The sequence below is a fragment of the Physeter macrocephalus genome, chromosome 21 (assembly GCF_002837175.3).
Source record: "Physeter macrocephalus isolate SW-GA chromosome 21, ASM283717v5, whole genome shotgun sequence".
Classification (NCBI taxonomy): Eukaryota; Metazoa; Chordata; class Mammalia; order Artiodactyla; family Physeteridae; genus Physeter; species Physeter macrocephalus.
Window position 1 is genome coordinate 114,521,381 of NC_041234.1, and position 17,394 is coordinate 114,538,774.

A 17,394-nucleotide genomic window follows, 5' to 3' on the forward strand; every position below is an offset into this window, starting at 1 on the left:
TTGGTGCAGCAATGGGACCCTGTGTCGACTGCGGCAGGCGGGACCAAGAGGCGGGAAGAGCCAACTAAAGTGCCTGGCGGGACTGGCACATCGCTTGGTCATTTCCTCTTCCCATTCTCTTTTCACCCCCTACGTTTGCTGCCTCATCTCCCCCATGCCCACCAGAGGCAGCCCCTGGCCCTTTCGGGCGCCAGTAGACATTCCCATCTTGCAAATGGACTCCAACTGGGAGACTCCTGGGTCCAGGGGACCTTAAGATAATTAAGGAGAAATGAGATACCGACGGCAAAAACCCAACACCTGGCCATTAATAATCCCGGCGAAAGGTTATCTGAATCCGATTAAATGTCAGAGCTGGGAGGGCCCTTATAAGTCCACCCCTTTTGCCCATGGGGATGGGAAGATCCAGAAACAAGTGACACCTGGCAACAGAGCTGGATCCGAAGCCAGGTCTCCTGAGTCTCAGGCCAGGACTCCTTTCATTCCTCCTCATTCTCAGGAGCCAGTCTTCCTGCATCTCTGCCTTCGGTTCCCTGGTTCCCTGGCCCTGCAGCCTGGAGGGCTCAGCACCCTTTCCTGGGCTCCTACTCCCAGCTGAAGCTCAGCCTGGCAGTGCCGGTCTGACACCCACTTCTCTTCTCCTTCCTTCAGGCAAAAAGCACACGTTTAAACCTCATTATCTGGCGAAGTCTAAACCTCAGGGGGAGAAGGGTTTTGTTGTTGTTTATCTCAGTCTATAAGCTAACGTTGAGCTGGCTTTCAGATTCCCGGCAAATATCTGGCCAGTCACCACCTAGAAAGTAATTCTCTCAGCACTGAAACAAAGCTCTGTATGTAAAGCATAAATCCCCCAAAAGAACTCCTCGCCCTCCCACACAGACACACCGGTGCACACACACCCCACTCTCCACACCCAGAGCATGTGAGCTAGGAGTTTGGCAGGCGGGCCCCAGTCCTGTAGCAAAGAGACACATCTACACACACACGCGCACACACACACACACACACACACACACACACACACACACACACACCCCTTACTCGGAAGGATCTGGACCCCTGCTCGAGAATCTGGAATGAGACACCCTCGCGCGCGCGCGCGCGCACACACACACACACACACACACACACACACACACACACACACACACACACTGCCCCGCTGGAAGAGCCGGGAGGGAGGGAGGGGCGGGTGGAAGAAACCATTCGGAGGGGCCAGAGGAGTCCCGGCGGTGCCCCTCCTGGAGAACCCCCTCTCCAGGAGCTCCGCCAGCCACTCGCCGCCCGCCGGGCTGGAGGTGGAGGAGTTCAGAAGCGGCTGACGCAGCCGGGATTTGAGCTTTGCAAAGCCACCCGCAGGGAAGGGAAGCATCTGCCCCTCCCTCCCCCACTGCGCGCCCTCGATCCCCAGCCTGCCCCCTCCCCCTCCCCCCGTGACGTCACCCCAGCCCTGTCCCGGGGAACCTGCAAAGCCTCTCAAATTCAAACTGCCGGGCGCACTGGTGCCACTGCCGCCGGATTGGAAGTGCGCGCCCAGTCTCGGTCGTCTCCGCCGGCCGCCGACCCAGCCGGCAGGCTTCGCGACCTCCCTGCTCTGTTGAACCCCCGGGTCCCCGTGGGCTCAGCTTCCCGCCGCTCCAACCCTCCTCTTCTTCTCCTGCCGCCTGCCGGATTCCTAATTTGTGCGCACCCCCCAGCAAAATTTAATGCACCGACAGAAAGCAGGGCATCCTTCCGTAAGCGGCGTCTCCTTTTACCTTGCTCTCCCTCTCTTTCCGAAGATGCTAGACTACCGGCGGACTGCAGAGGAGAGGGGTCCCGTCTTCTCCTGATGTGTGAGTAACCCCCACCGCGCGCTGTCTTTTCGCTCTTCCACCCTCTCCCTTCCCCCGCCGCCAGTCCCCTGATTTTCCCACCCCCTTTTTGCGCAGTTAAAAAAAAAAAAAGTAAAGCAGTTTCTGCTGGGAGCCCAGGACGGGCTAGCCGCCCGAGATCTCTTCAAGATACCCCAGGGGAGGAGGAGGAGGAGATGGGCTGGATTTAGTGGGACAACTCGGTTACTAATGACTCCGCGGCTGGCTGCGACCCGCCGGGAAATCAGGTGCAAGCGTGTGTGTTCCGGGACGCGTGTGTGGGTGGGCTGCGGGGGAGGGGAGGAGAGCAGAAACCGCTTCGAAAAACGCAGTGATTTCATCCTGCCGTGCTGTGTCCACTGCCCGCGTTCTTCCTCCGTCCCGCTCCGCCCCCTCGCTTTGCCATTTTAATTGGGCTTCCGTGTCTCTTTCTCCCCCGCATCCCGCTCTCTCCCGCCCCCTCCCCAAGGTTTGCCTGGAGGTACCTGAGCTGACACCGACGGTGCCTAAAGATGCTGAGCGGCGTTTGGTTCCTCAGTGTGTTAACCGTGGCCGGGATCTTACAGACCGAGAGTCGCAAAACTGCCAAAGACATTTGCAAGATCCGCTGCCTGTGCGAAGAGAAGGAAAACGTTCTGAATATTAACTGCGAAAACAAAGGATTTACAACTGTCAGCCTGCTCCAGCCCCCCCAGTATCGAATCTATCAGCTTTTCCTCAATGGCAACCTCCTGACGAGACTGTACCCCAACGAGTTCGTCAATTACTCCAACGCGGTTACTCTCCACCTGGGTAACAACGGGCTGCAGGAGATCCGAACCGGGGCGTTCAGCGGCCTGAAAACCCTCAAGAGGCTGCACCTCAACAACAACAAGCTCGAAGTGCTGAGGGAGGACACCTTCCTGGGCCTCGAGAGCCTCGAGTACCTCCAGGCCGACTACAATTACATCAGTGCCATCGAGGCGGGGGCCTTCAGCAAACTGAACAGGCTCAAAGTGCTCATCCTGAATGACAACCTTCTGCTGTCTCTGCCCAGCAATGTGTTCCGCTTCGTCCTGCTGACCCACTTAGACCTGCGAGGGAACCGGCTGAAAGTGATGCCTTTCGCCGGCGTCCTCGAGCATATCGGAGGCATCATGGAGATTCAGCTGGAGGAAAACCCGTGGAATTGCACTTGTGACTTACTTCCTCTCAAGGCTTGGCTGGACACCATAACCGTTTTTGTGGGAGAGATTGTCTGTGAAACTCCCTTCAGATTGCATGGGAAAGATGTGACCCAGCTGACCAGGCAAGACCTCTGTCCCAGAAAAAGTACCGGTGACTCCGGTCAGAGGGGCGGCCACGCTGACACACATGTCCAAAGGCCGTCGCCTACAATGAATCCGGCTCTCAACCCAACCAGGGCTGCAAAAGCCAGCCGGCCACCCAAAATGAGAAATCGTCCAACTCCCCGGGTCACAGTGTCGAAGGACAGGCAGAGCTTTGGACCCATCATGGTGTACCAGACCAAGTCCCCGGTGCCCCTCACCTGCCCCAGTAGCTGTGTCTGCACCTCTCAGAGTTCAGACAACGGTCTAAATGTCAACTGCCAAGAAAGGAAGTTCACTAATATCTCCGACCTGCAGCCTAAACCTACCAGTCCAAAGAAACTCTACCTAACAGGGAACTATCTTCAAACTGTCTATAAGGACGACCTCTTAGAATACAGTTCTTTGGACCTCTTGCATTTAGGAAACAATAGGATTGCAGTCATTCAGGAAGGTGCCTTCACAAACCTGACCAGTTTACGCAGACTTTATCTGAATGGCAATTACCTTGAAGAGCTATATCCGGCTATGTTTGATGGACTGCAGAGCTTGCAATATCTCTATTTAGAGTATAATGTCATTAAGGAAATTAAGCCGCTGACCTTTGATGCTTTGATTAACCTACAGCTACTGTTTCTGAATAACAACCTGCTGCGGTCCTTACCTGATAATATATTTGGGGGCACGGCCCTCACCAGGCTGAATCTGAGAAACAACCATTTTTCTCACCTGCCTGTGAAAGGGGTTCTGGATCAGCTTCCCGCTTTTATCCAGATAGATCTGCAAGAGAACCCATGGGACTGCACCTGTGACATCATGGGACTAAAGGACTGGACAGAGCATGCCAACTCCCCTGTCATCATCAATGAGGTGACCTGTGAATCTCCCGCTAAACACGCTGGGGAGATCCTGAAGTTTCTGGGCAGGGAGGCTATTTGTCCAGACGGTCCAAACTTGTCAGACGGAACCATTTTGTCGATGAATCACAACACAGACACACCTCGCTCACTTAGTGTGTCCCCCAGCTCCTATCCTGAGCTACACACTGAAGTTCCACTTTCCGTCTTAATTTTAGGATTGCTGGTTGTCTTTATCTTATCTGTCTGCTTCGGGGCCGGCCTATTCGTCTTTGTCCTGAAACGCCGAAAGGGAGTGCCAGGTGTTCCCAGGAGTGCCAACAACTTAGATGTAAGTTCCTTCCAGTTACAGTACGGGTCTTATAACACTGAGACTCAGGATAAAGCAGACGGCCACGTCTATAACTACATCCCCCCACCCGTGGGTCAGATGTGCCAAAACCCCATCTACATGCAGAAGGAAGGAGACCCAGTGGCCTATTACCGAAACCTGCAAGAATTCAGTTACGGCAACCTGGAGGAGAAGAAAGAAGAGCCAGCCACACTTGCTTACACTATAAGTGCCACCGAGTTGCTAGAAAAGCAAGCCACCCCAAGAGAGCCCGAGCTGCTGTATCAGAATATCGCTGAGCGCGTCAAGGAGCTCCCCAGTGCAGGACTCGTCCACTATAACTTTTGTACCTTGCCTAAAAGGCAGTTCGCCCCTTCGTATGAATCTCGACGCCAAAACCAAGACAGAATCAATAAAACCGTTTTATATGGAACTCCCAGGAAATGCTTTGTGGGGCAGTCCAAACCAGACCACCCTTTACTGCAAGCTAAGCCGCGATCAGAACCAGACTACCTCGAAGTTCTGGAAAAACAAACTGCAATCAGTCAGCTGTGAAGGGAAATCATTTACAACCCTCTGGCGTCAAAGGATACTGCTCCAAACCGTTGGAAGCGCTGCATTTGCTTTCGTGTGTGTTTGCGTTCTCCCTTTCCCAGCCTCAACGGGGGACTTTGAAGATGTTTGGGGGATGGGGTGAAGCAATGATACTGCTTTTTCAAGTTTTCCTTTAAATTATTTCTCTCTTGCTCTCCTCCCTCCCCCACCTTTTTTTTTTTCCTTCTCTCCTTAGGAATCATCATTGAACATGAATGCTTCTGCAATGCATTTTTTTCATATATTTTGTTTATGGTTTTGTTTCCTTTTTCTTCTTTTATTTTTCCAGTGTGGGAATGGGAAGAGGAGATTATAGTGAATGAAGAAAGAGTAAGCAGACTTTTCAAATGAAAATGGATATTTAGTGTATTTTGTAGAAGATCTCCAAAGATCTTTTGAGACTATAAATTCTTTTGTAAATAATGATATATGGCATTTCCGTCTTCAGTTACCAAGCATAGTCACTAGGCATCACTTCTTCGTGTTAAAGTGCCTTTGCACTTTAAGTACATTACTTAAATGTTGCTTTTAGCTTTGATAAATTGAACATATTTTAACGTGTTGTATTTTTAAAATTAAAAACACTGTAAAATAGATCGAAATGTCAGCTATATTAAGTCAACGTACAGTTTGCTTGAGTTATAGAAACCAGCCTGTCATCAAATGATTCTAGTTCTAGGACTTTATAGATTGAACTGTAAAATATTTCCTTTCCTTTGGGTTTGTTCTAAGTGATTTTATTTAAGTCAACTAAGGGGACTTAACAGTGGACTAGAGGTAATAAAATGCCTCAGTTGGGATTAGTAATTCATTAATAAAATATATTTAACCCAATATCAGAGTGAATTGAACAATTAATGCCCTTCCGTAAATCGTTATTTTACACTAACATGGTCAGTGTTTTAGATTATTTTCCTAATTAAGAGTACATTACACAACTTGTAATATATTTTTTCTGCATTAGATATTTTTATATATTTAAATGAGAGTCTGTATTTCTAACTTTTTAATTGAAATTAGTATTTTTTCTGCCTATTGAGACATTTTCTATAAACACACACCAGTAGAGGCCGCCACACACCTCATTTAATAAAGACATATGAGCCATTGCATACCTTGAAGGAAGACTTCAAAGGTGAGATTAAGACTTCCCAAGTAAGTTCTTTGCAAATTCAAGGCAGCAGAGACAAATGTATACGTTAATTTCTGTTTCTTTTAGGATTAAAGGTTAGACTCATAATCCTTCTCAATGTTCACATTTTCAGAGAAAGCAGCGTTTTCCTCTTGAGCTTATGGAAGCGTTAACAGGGTGCTATCAAATGATGTACTCTTTGCATCTCCAACCTGATTAATAAGTACCTAAACCAAGAAAGTAGGCATCCTTTTCTTCCAGCCTTCTTTAGGCAAGGGTTACTTGAATTTTTCCTTGTCAGCTCCAGCAAGCTTTTGGTTTTGGTTTTAGCATTAAAATGATTTTAACTAACCAAGTCTGCATAACATTTATGAGGCCTTATTAGCCTGTAAATAATTTTTAGATGCAAATATTATTGTGTGATTTAAACAAACAGCCCTTCTTTACAAAAAAAATAGTTTTGTTTTGTCTATTGTAAATCCTTATGCAACTGGAATGGTGATCTGCATATAAAGTAGTCCAGCTTTTCAATTCCTTATTAAAGCAATTGATGGCGTCTGAAAGAAGCACACTGTTTCCTTTTCATAAATAGGTTACTGCACATAATAATCCTTTATTATCATGTGGAGATTGAAGTGGATCCTGATAACTTACTTTTAAAGCTTTAAAATGACTAATAGTTTATTATCTGTCACTATAAACAATTCATGAGATAGGCTTTCAATTAGAAATTACTTAAATCCAAATTATTTGGATTAATAACTACTGGTGCAAAATAGTTTTTATTTAACAATAGAAGGTAATTGTGTATATATATATATATATATATATATATATATATATATGTAAATGTAAAGTACATTCAGGAAAAAAAATGCCTTTAATACCCTAAAATCTCCGAATATCTACAGTGACAAGCTAACATGTTCATTCTTTGATTAGAGACCATAATTCTTATTTAAATCCATTAGATGGAAGTTGAAAATGGTGGGCTGAAATGATCTACAGGAAAGTTAATGTACAGAGACTTTACATTTCATAGAAGAGGAGCAAGAGTATTTTACCAGTTGAACTTGGACATAGCTTCTGGAAACCACCTCCTCTTATGTATGTGAGAGTTTCAAAAATCCTCTCGTGGCTGCTCTCATTTGGTGCAATGATAAATACAGAATACAGAGGTAGGTATTTGGGGAAACGATTATGAAGGTAAATTAGTATACATATTCTATTTATTAAGATAGTGTTTTGGTTGACATTCTGGCACTAGAGCTACTGACGTGGTGATTCCACTTCGGTGTTCGTATTCTCCTGAAAATAAAGTCATTCCTGTAAAACAACATTATCCATAAAAAAACCTAATTCATTAATTGTGAGTAGAGATAGCTTACTGTTGATTTAGTTACAAGACTCTAAAGAGGCCTCCTGGAAGAACTCAGATTCATAAACTCTTTTGCTTCATAACTATGGTTTAATTTTAGATTATCATGCTTCTTAGATTTGTACTTTATTCTGTACTAGGTTTTCCGATGAAATCGTTTGAATGTGGTCCAGATCATTTCATTTAAAGGCATAATACACCATATACTATGAAGCTTTATTTTTTTAATGCAATCACGAACGCTTTGAGTTGGTTAACTTATTAGCATCCCCACTGACTATATTGTTTTGCGTTACCCACTGAAGTGCTTTCAAACAGATTTTACTTTAGGATTTTTATTGTTATCTCCTACAGCTGGGTTTTGCTATTGCACTTTTATTTCACACGCAGCTTGTAATGGGTACGAGCATCAGCACAGTGAAATGGTTCCGGCCAACAGAATGCGATCTCCCCTGGCCCTGCCTGGAACAGATCTATATGTCTGGCAAATGGTAATTCCCTTTGATTCTAGCTCTTAATTAGTGGCTTCCGCTGTTTCTGAATATACCTGCGTCTAAGTTTGTCTTGAAACGCTCAAAAGCACCACTTCTCAGTCTGGACACAATTGCCCAAAGTCTCACTTGGTTTTGGACTTTGGTCAACCTGTGTGCCTTGTTACTTCCCTCCAGCAGTTGGTGAGTGAGGAACTGACCCTTCAGTTTCCTCTGCTTTGTCCTCTGACCTCTAAGGTGGTTTGATTTTTCTAAATAGTTCCATGTCATCAAGGGCTCAATGTTTTATGGATTTTACAGAAAGTGTATAATGAAGAAGAGGGAGGTTCTGTGATTTTTCAGACTCTGGAAATTCATTTTGGTTGGACACATTCCAGAAACATACTGGATTAGATGCTAGACTGAAGGAAGCCTTCCAGGCTGTTCTCCTAATCCAGTCATTTCTTCATTCATTCAATATGTATTTGAGTGCTTGCTTCCTAGGTGCCAGGCTCTGTGCTGTGTGCTGAGGGGGCACAGAGATACAGTAGACAGGCTCTCTGCCCACCTCCTCACCACCATCCCCCACAGAGAGCTTAGTGCTAATAAAGGAGAACGTTATCTGAATGACCATCACCCAGAGTAAACAGTGGGAACAGCAGTGAAATGCATGAAGTTGGGTTTTTAAAGGTGATTCTGTGCAATGAGGTATAAAACTGATATATCATAGGTTAGCTACTGTGTAACCACCATTAACATCTCTTTAGGGTTACACAGCTACAAAGGGAGAAAACCCACAAAAATAAAATAAAACAACTTTCTGCAGAAGAGGGCCCAATATTATGGCCTGAAGATAGCTATATACTTGTGCTATCTAACGATCTACATTGTAAAGATGACTTCCCAAATTGTAAATACAAAAATCACAAATATACTTACATTTTCTGGAATATCCATGTTTTAGAGGCAATATTTACTTTCTATTTCAGTGGCTTAAAATATAACATTTTGGCTTAAGTGTCTTTTACGGAGACAATAAGACAGTTACCTAAATCCTGAGAGAGAAAAATTAAGTACTATATATAGGTGTACTTTGCTTCTCACAATGGTTGTGCAAAAAGTCATGTGTAAATTGAAGTTTCGTAAGTTAAATTGTATTTTAAATGCATTAGGAGAGCTGCCAGTTAGAGGAAACTGTTGAATCCTTTTATAAAGCAGAAAACCATTTTATAAGACAAATAATCACTCTGTAATTTATCTGTTTTGTATGTTTGGAGTTTCAATATCGACTTTGCTTAAAACGGAGCCCACCTGCCTAATAAGAGTGTGTTTTGCCAATGCTGCTTGTGTTACCAGTTTCTCGGTTGCTAAGGGCTTATACTTGAAAATCCGCTGCAGCTTCATGTGACTTGAGCTATGGGGCGATTCTATGATGGCGCGGTAACATTCCTGAGCAGTCTGAGTAGCCAACCCATTTCAACTCCATCGAACACAGGACTCTTCTGCTCAGCAGCGTCTCCTCTGTCAGACGTGGCCATGATTCGTTAGAGGGGAGAGTGACTCCTGTATTCACGTCCTATAAAGCACTTAGAGTCACAGGTTTTATAATAAATATATGGTATTATGTAAACATATTAAACTGCATGTGTGTTGGAATTTTTTAGCAGTATTTTAGCTTGAAAGTACTTGTACAAATACCGTTAGATTTAGTTGCAAATAATCGTTCTCAAGTTATTGGAATAAATGGCAAATGAAACGAGCTCTTGTGTAAATAGACTTCTGTGCCAAATAGTGACATTGTTTCAAAACATGAATGCCGTATTTTGGGCTGTTAATAGGCAAAATGAAATATTGAAAATGTGGTCAAATGATAGTTTATCTTATTGGATAAACTTTATACAGTTATTTTGCGCTGTAGTTAGCTTTCAGTTAATAAATAAATATTCACTAAAAATAAACATTTGAATTAGTTAGAAAAATTCTTTACACTCTTGAGAGGAATAAATGACAAACTATTACTGGAACCATCCTCTTTGCCTTGATATATATACTGTTCAAATGTTTACAAATTTAGGTCTTCTTTATATAATTTACATATTAAGGGTAAAATGTGCTTTTAAAAGCATATTAATACTTTTCCATTAATGCCCATTAGTATCAGCGTTAAAAAATTAAAACTAGAGAGAACAATAAAAACAATTCAAATAGAGCTGTCTCTCTAGGAATTGAAAGAAAGTTTGCTTTCACACTCCCCCTACCACACGCATCCACCCACACAGGAGCCAACTGTTTTTCGTTATAAAATTCTATCTAATACAATAGGTGATCTAATAAATTTATATCTGTAAAATGAGAGAAAGATTGACATGCAAATCCGAGGAATAGAAATTATGAATCCATTAATGAAGACGTTATTACTGTATTCCCAAAGACTAGAGTCAAAACAAATGAGAGGGCGAGAGATGCGTTTGTTGCTGTAACTGTGGTAATATTATAGCAGAGCGACTTATTTTGCTTTTGCATTGGTTGAACATCAGAATATATCTGCCAGGTATGCTCCATTCACAAATGTATAACGTAACCAAGGTTTTGAGGTTTGTGTGATGGACAGGAGGACTCGAAACAAGTTATCCTCTCTTGAGATTCTTAATTTGCTCTATGCACCATATATTCCGTTTATTCGTGTGGCCTTCACAAGTTGGTAAAACAATTGAAAGAGTCTCATTCTAGAGTGTTTTATTGAAGAACGAGAGTTGGTGCTTAGCACACTAGATTATCTCGTCCTTTACAAAGATGAGTGGAAGTGGAATGGGAATGAAAGGGATGTACAGCTCCCCATTCTGAACACATGTCATATAAGACATCAGCAAGTCATATGTGTCTGTTGATACTGGGAAAAGACCGTCAAAATAGATGCTGTCATTACTGAATGGGGTCTGGAAATGCAGCTGATCCGTGTTTCCCTGGGCAACCAGTAAGTGATTAGTTACACATCATTTTTATTAATTTTATTTTTCAAATATTTTATGTTTGCTGTCAACATTACCCTAAAAAGGAACATTTGAGCTAATTATCTGTCAGATCTAGTTACCTGGCATTTTTGGACATATTTGATCTTGACAGAACGTTGGCTACAACATAAAGTGTAGGGGCTTCCCTGGTGGCGCAGTGGTTGCGCGTCCGCCTGCCGATGCAGGGGAGCCGGGTTCGCGCCCCAGTCTGGGGGGATCCCACATGCCGCGGAGCGGCTGGGCCCGTGAGCCGTGGCCGCTGGGCCTGCGCGTCCGGAGCCTGTGCTCCGCAACGGGAGAGGCCACAACAGAGGGAGGCCCGCATACCACAAAAAAAAAAAATAAATAAATAAATAAATAAATAAAGTGTAAGGTAATTTCTGGCTCACAAAGTGACTGTTGGGCAGACAGGAGAGGTGAATGGGATCTGCCCTGGGTAATCCTTGGCCAAGTCCCTCACTCCTCAAGCCGCCTTCACCTTCACATCATTAACACCTGACATAATGATTTGGAACTTAATAACCCTCCAATAAATATTTCCATAATGAATAAATGAATAAGACTCTGGCTCTCATGTGAACGCTGAAGAAGGGTGGAAAACTGAAGGATCTAAGTTCAAAGCGATTAGAATGGGTTCTTAGCTGTTCCAGGAAGTCCTAAACAAATATTTAGTTGGGCCATTTTCAGAGCTTATGAAGAACACACACACACACACACAGACACACACACACAGACACACACACACACACACACACACACACACACACATACTCCACGAGGATGGCAGAGAAGTTATGGTGACACACAGGCACGGTCCAAGTTTGTTACATGCCTGAGGGCCCGATTTTAAGTGATACCTGAGTCTGTCTAGTGAACCCGATGATCTCATTCTAGAGTTAAAAGTAGCTTTACTGCTGAGTGCTGATATTGACTTGTTATTGGCTTTTGGAATCGGGAGACTTAGTTGAGAGGAAATACACTCCCTGACAAGCTTGAATGATGAATTCTTCCAGACCTTATCATTTAGTTCTTCCTAGGATCTGTGTATCTGGTTTGTTTCTTAAGTCTTCCAGATAGGAGAGAAATTCTTTGGGTTCAGACTACATTGAGTCATATTTCTGTCGGAACACAGTTGTGTCGTAAAGTCTGATTTATCCAAAATAAGAACTTATAGGTGGTGTTTCATAGCAAAGAGTCCCAGGATCTGAGGTTCTGATCTTCGTGCAGCTAAAAAGCTGTGAGGACAAGTCATAGTTCTCACTGGGGTCTCAGTTTTCCTCCCTGGGAGCGCTGTTGGCCTGGAGGAACTCAATGGACATGCTCTATGATTCTAGGCTATTTGGGGAGTGACTGCTACACACAAAACAAACAGCGCGTTGAGGCAATTATTCAGGAAATTCAAGCCTGAAAATCTCTTACCCTTCTCCTTTCTAGTGTCTAATTTGGACACAGCCATACTCATTTTACTTCTTACAGGATTCAAATGTACCATTTGTCTTGGGTTAATTTCTCTTCCTAAACTTGACTTTAAAAATGTTTAAATCATTTTTCTTACTTCTTTGTAAATCACAACATTCTACTGCTTTTTGGGAGGGAAGGGAGGTGATGGGATTTTCATTTAGCTGTTTGGCAGGGGAATTTTCTATAGGGCTGATGAGTTTATTCCGTGTGATAATTAGGAAAGTCAAGCTATGAATATATCTAGGAAGATCATATTATCACATATCAGGGCACAAAGCAGTTTTCCCATTTGGGTTGTTCATCATCCCACCCTTTTAGCCAGCTCTGCCAAGTTTCTTATCATCCGGGGAACTGATGGACCCTTGGACAACTCAGCTGAGCTTCAGAAATTCAATGATTCATTCCAGTGAGCAAAGCTTTTAGCTGACAAGTGGTGTTTGGCCTCTTCCTGATCATAAAATTCAGCCATAGTTTTATTGCTGGGCCAATGCGTCTCTAGTCGGTCAAATGGATTTTAACTGGAAACAAAGAAATAAAGCCCTCAATCTTGTAATATTCAGCTGACATAATTTTTACAAGGGTAAAAAAGAGGAAAAAACATCCATTCAAAAACTTCCTCTGCTTTCCAGATGTCTGTGGGGCTTATTAAAAACGCTAGTGAATGAAAGGAAAATCCAGCTACACTTTTGCTTTGTGTTTTCTTCTTCTACGTTACAGAAGGTTGTAAAAAAGGAAACGTAGGCTATCCTTGTCCAAGCCATCATCTTAAAAAATTTAAAAACTAGGCTGCCACTGAGATACTAAGGATTTAGAGTATAATTACATTTCAAATGTTTAACTTGAAATTTCGGAACAACACCTATTCTATTTACTAAATAGATCTCTGAAAAGCAAGTACATTTTAAGCAATAATCCGGGTAATTTGAGAGCAGGGCTTGCTGAAGGAATCTTATTCATAGTAAACTGGATTTATTCAGATGTTGTTTTGTGCAAATTCATCAGAAAGTTGTTCAGTTCTACTACTCAAACAGTTCAAATGTTCTGAAATTTAAAAAATAAGCTAATTATTCTGCTCTTACAGATTAAAGTGGGAGGACGCTCTCCCTGTGTTGATGTAGTTTGTTGTTTTCCACCTCGACTTTCTCAGTTTCTATACCCAAGGATGGATATTTGTACAAAGACAAGGTAACGTCTTAGGAAGCGAGGGGTAAATAGATACTTTCTAGAATGATTTATAACAGAGGGCCAGGAAACGGGGAGTTTCACTAAATCTTCTTGCCTTGCCTCTCTGAAAGAAATCTTTCTCAAGCCTTGATCCCTGACCAGGAGACAAACATTTTCCTATGTGAGTAAGACTGTGGGTTTTACTGGGTTCTGCTTTGTTTTAGTCTTCAATCACACTGATTCTTTCTGATCTGCTGACACAGGAGGATCTGAGAACAGTGGGGGGACCATTTCCCAGAGAACAAGGAGCCCTCGGATTTAGCCTCCATGTCTCTGCTAACTCTCCATGTGACACTGGACCAGTTCCCTCCCGTCTCTGAGCCCCAGTTTCCTCATCTGAAAATGAAAGTAGTTAGACTTAGCCTTGCCAGTCAAGAAGACAGTTGAATAAAAACCAGCTTGCTACTGGGGAAACCTGAAATCCACTTCAATTCATAAAATGTAGTAAATCACTTGCAAACTTGACACGTTAACTATCATTAATAACAAATTATTTTCAACAATCCTCACACCTGTTCTGTGACACAGCAGTGAAAACATTTGGACTACAGTCTCATGATTTTCTTTCCCTCATCCGTATTCCAGCTCCTAAACATTATAATTGTATAAATCCATTTGCACAAAGAGTATGAGTACTTTCTGGTAGTCCTTATATGGTAACAGATTGTCTCTAAAAATACGATTTATGGAGTGCTCATTGTGCGCTGAGCAGAGGCTGTGCACATCTAAAACAAATCCACAAGTGTTCCTGAAGGCCCAGCATGTGCCCAGCGCTGGGACGAGACGGGGGTGGGAGGAAATGAAAAAATCGGCTCCTGTGTGTTGGGGAGACATAACATATACATCAGAAGTAAGACGTGGCTCCTGGCCTCAGGGAATATAAAACCAAGTTGGGAAGATGAGCTACTTATCCTTGAAAGGGATAGGAGAGGTCAGGGTCAGAAAAGAAAAAGAGCAGTGCAGATTACACTGGAATTATCTGAGAAGGCTGCTGGGAGGGTGCAGGGCAGAAAAAAAGAGCCTTGAATTGGGGAAAGGCTTGGGGAATCAGCAAGCTTGAAAATGTAAACACAGAAATAGGCCTGCAAAGAAAACAAACTTATGGGTACCAAGCAAGAAAGGGGGGCAGGGATAAATTGGGAGATTGGGATTGACACATAAACACTACTATATATAAAATTGATAACTAATAAGGACCTACTGTATAGCACAGGGAACTCTACTCAATATTCTATAATGGCCTACATGGGAAAAGAATATAAAAAAGAGTGGACATATGTATATGTATAACTGAATCACTTCGCTGTACAACTGAAACGAACACATTGTGAATCAACTATACTCCAACAGAAATTAATTAAAAAAAAAAATAAAAGGCAATGTCATGGGAGAAAGATATTGCCCATAATGGCAGATGATATAACAATTTACTTTGAAAATTCAAGAGAAGTAACAAATAATAAAAACTAGTTAAAAAGTTTAAAAAAAAAAGAAAGGAAGGAAGAAAGAAATAGGCCTGCGAAGAATAGTGAAGAGCATGGAAGGCTGGTTCGATGTACCTTTTAATGGCTTTGAAAGCCAGAGTAAGAAATTTGGACTCAATTCCACAAATAATGGAACATTCTTCAAGCAAAGTAAAAATTGTGTCAATAGAACTGTTACTATTTGTATAGGGCCTTGTAAGTATTTCACATGCATTTCTATTAGCATTTGAGATGATTATATCTGGGTTACGATGATGAAACTGAGGTTTAGGGAGTTTTGGTACTTGCCCTGGTGACCCAGTGAGTGTAGGGAGAGGCCACCTAGTTCAACAAGTTAGCACAGAGAAGTGTTCGCAAGCAGGCAGGCACTCTGGAGGCCACGTGCTGAGAGTTGAAACCCAGCTTTGCCACTCACCAGCTGTGTGACCTTGGGCAAGTCACTTCACCTCTCTGGGCCTCAGTTTCCTCACCTGAAAGAAGGAGACAATGATCATATTTGCCCTCACGGGGTGGTTATGAGAATCAGTCACTTAATATTTGCAAACTAAAATGTATTTGTTAAACAAAACAAAAGGTGGCAAAGGTGTACTTTGAAACCAGTTCTGACTGACTTGAGACCCATGTCCTGTCCACACCATCACTGGGTCTCCCTGGATAAACAGAGGAGTGAGTCGTCTGGCAGAAAGAGTGATCTGAGCATTAAGGCAGACAGAAGACTGTGGTCCAAGATGAGGGAAATGGGAGGAAGATGAAGCCAAGGGATCCGGCTCTTATGTTCAGCCGCAGACCTTCCACCAGCTGGGAGTACAGACCGATGGTTTAGAGAGCCATATTTAGTAACACGTCCATCTTTTATCTTCAGCAGATTCTTAGTTTAATAATATTTATATTCTTTAAGGGAAAAGCATAAGGCGAAATGGGTAAGGAAAAAAGGGCTGTTGCTTCATGAATTCTGAAGGGAGAGAGGCTCAAAGGGCTTGGTTATGAGCAGAGAAACCTGAGGCCACCTGGGGAGGCATTTCAGGCTTCCCCGAGCTTCGCACAGGCCTCTGGGTGGGAGATCCACACAGGGCTGGGATTCAAGCTTGGAAGTATCTAGAAGTGTCCCACACTTGGTCTAATGCTCTGCTGCTCTGATGGCTCTTGAAATTATGAAGAAGTTCTGAACAAGAGACCCTACATTTTCACTTTTCACTGGCCCTCACAAGTGATGTCACCAGTCCGGGGTCTATGACACCAGAGACTCAGTGAAGTTCCACCAATTCCTCCTGCCTGAGGCGGATCTGTGAGTACCAGGACTTCTACCTTCTGAACAGCCCGCCCCGTCTCATCTTTCTGGCCAAGTGTCTCTCATATGCCGTCTCACACTAAATGAAACTGTGGATGCTTCTCCTTTTAAACACATTTTATTTACATTTGACACGGTTTTTAGCTAATTCAGAAGGTGTTCGTGTGTGCGTGTGCGTGTTTAAGATAAGTGAAAGTGTCTGGGGCTAAAGCAGTGGCAGTGGTGGTTCTCTCAACGGTGTACAGCTGGTGAGAGTGGTCAAATGATTTTGCAATGTGAAAAGAGCAATTTGGTTTTTGTAGGGCAGGTAAAAAAAATGGCTTTGTATGATTTGGGTAGGCTTTGTGGGAAAGAAATTGTGTACTTTTTTAAACTCTCCATTTACCTCTGCCATCTAAGCTGTGATCACAAGAATAGCTTCCAGTGAGCCCAGGTTTCACTCACCAACAGAACAGCCTTAAGAAGAAATGGAGAAGAAGAAAGCAGAATTTTCTCCATTTAAGAGCATAAAGAAACAGAAACATTTTGAGGGGAAGGGAACTAGGGAAATTTGACACTGTAAGTTAGACCAGAGCTGGATATGACGAAAGCCTGATTCACGGGATCAGGATATTTTGACTGTAATTCTATTGCTTCGTTGTAAATGAAATTGTTCCAAAGCCTTTGAGGATTTCCATTAACTGGCGCCCAGATAAATTTTCACAGTTATTCATAGCAAAACTCTTTAAATAGTACATGAGAAAGGTCACATCATGACAGCATTGTACCAAAAAACCCTCCCCCGATGCCCATGCACAGATTTCTATCAAGCATTTGTCAGGCGCATAGGAGGAGCTTGGAGGCAACCCTCACAGCTGCCTCCGAAGCCCGGAGCCTTCGGAAGCCTGAGATATTGGGCCACGTATGAGTCTCCTGTTTACATCTGATCCACAAACCATGGGTCTTTTTGGAATGCAAATGAATGAGCCCTAGGGACAACAGTGCCTTTGATTGATGTATTTGGG

At 43.2% G+C, this 17,394-nt stretch overlaps 1 protein-coding gene across 1 annotated transcript; it reads left to right on the top strand.

Moving 5' to 3' along the window:
• Positions 1-1,748: 1,748 nt before the first annotated feature.
• Positions 1,749-5,014, top strand: SLITRK2 (SLIT and NTRK like family member 2). Its single transcript, XM_007118621.3, has 2 exons — positions 1,749-1,835; positions 2,323-5,014. The coding sequence occupies exon 2, from the start codon at positions 2,366-2,368 to the stop codon at positions 4,901-4,903; it is 2,538 nt and encodes an 845-aa protein (XP_007118683.2). The 5' UTR covers positions 1,749-1,835; positions 2,323-2,365; the 3' UTR covers positions 4,904-5,014.
• The last annotated feature ends 12,380 nt before the right edge of the window (positions 5,015-17,394 follow it).

Coding starts and splice junctions, on each gene's coding strand:
- SLITRK2 (XM_007118621.3), top strand. CDS start 2,366: ATGCTGAGCGGCGTTTGGTTCCTCAGTGTGTTAACCGTGGCCGGGATC.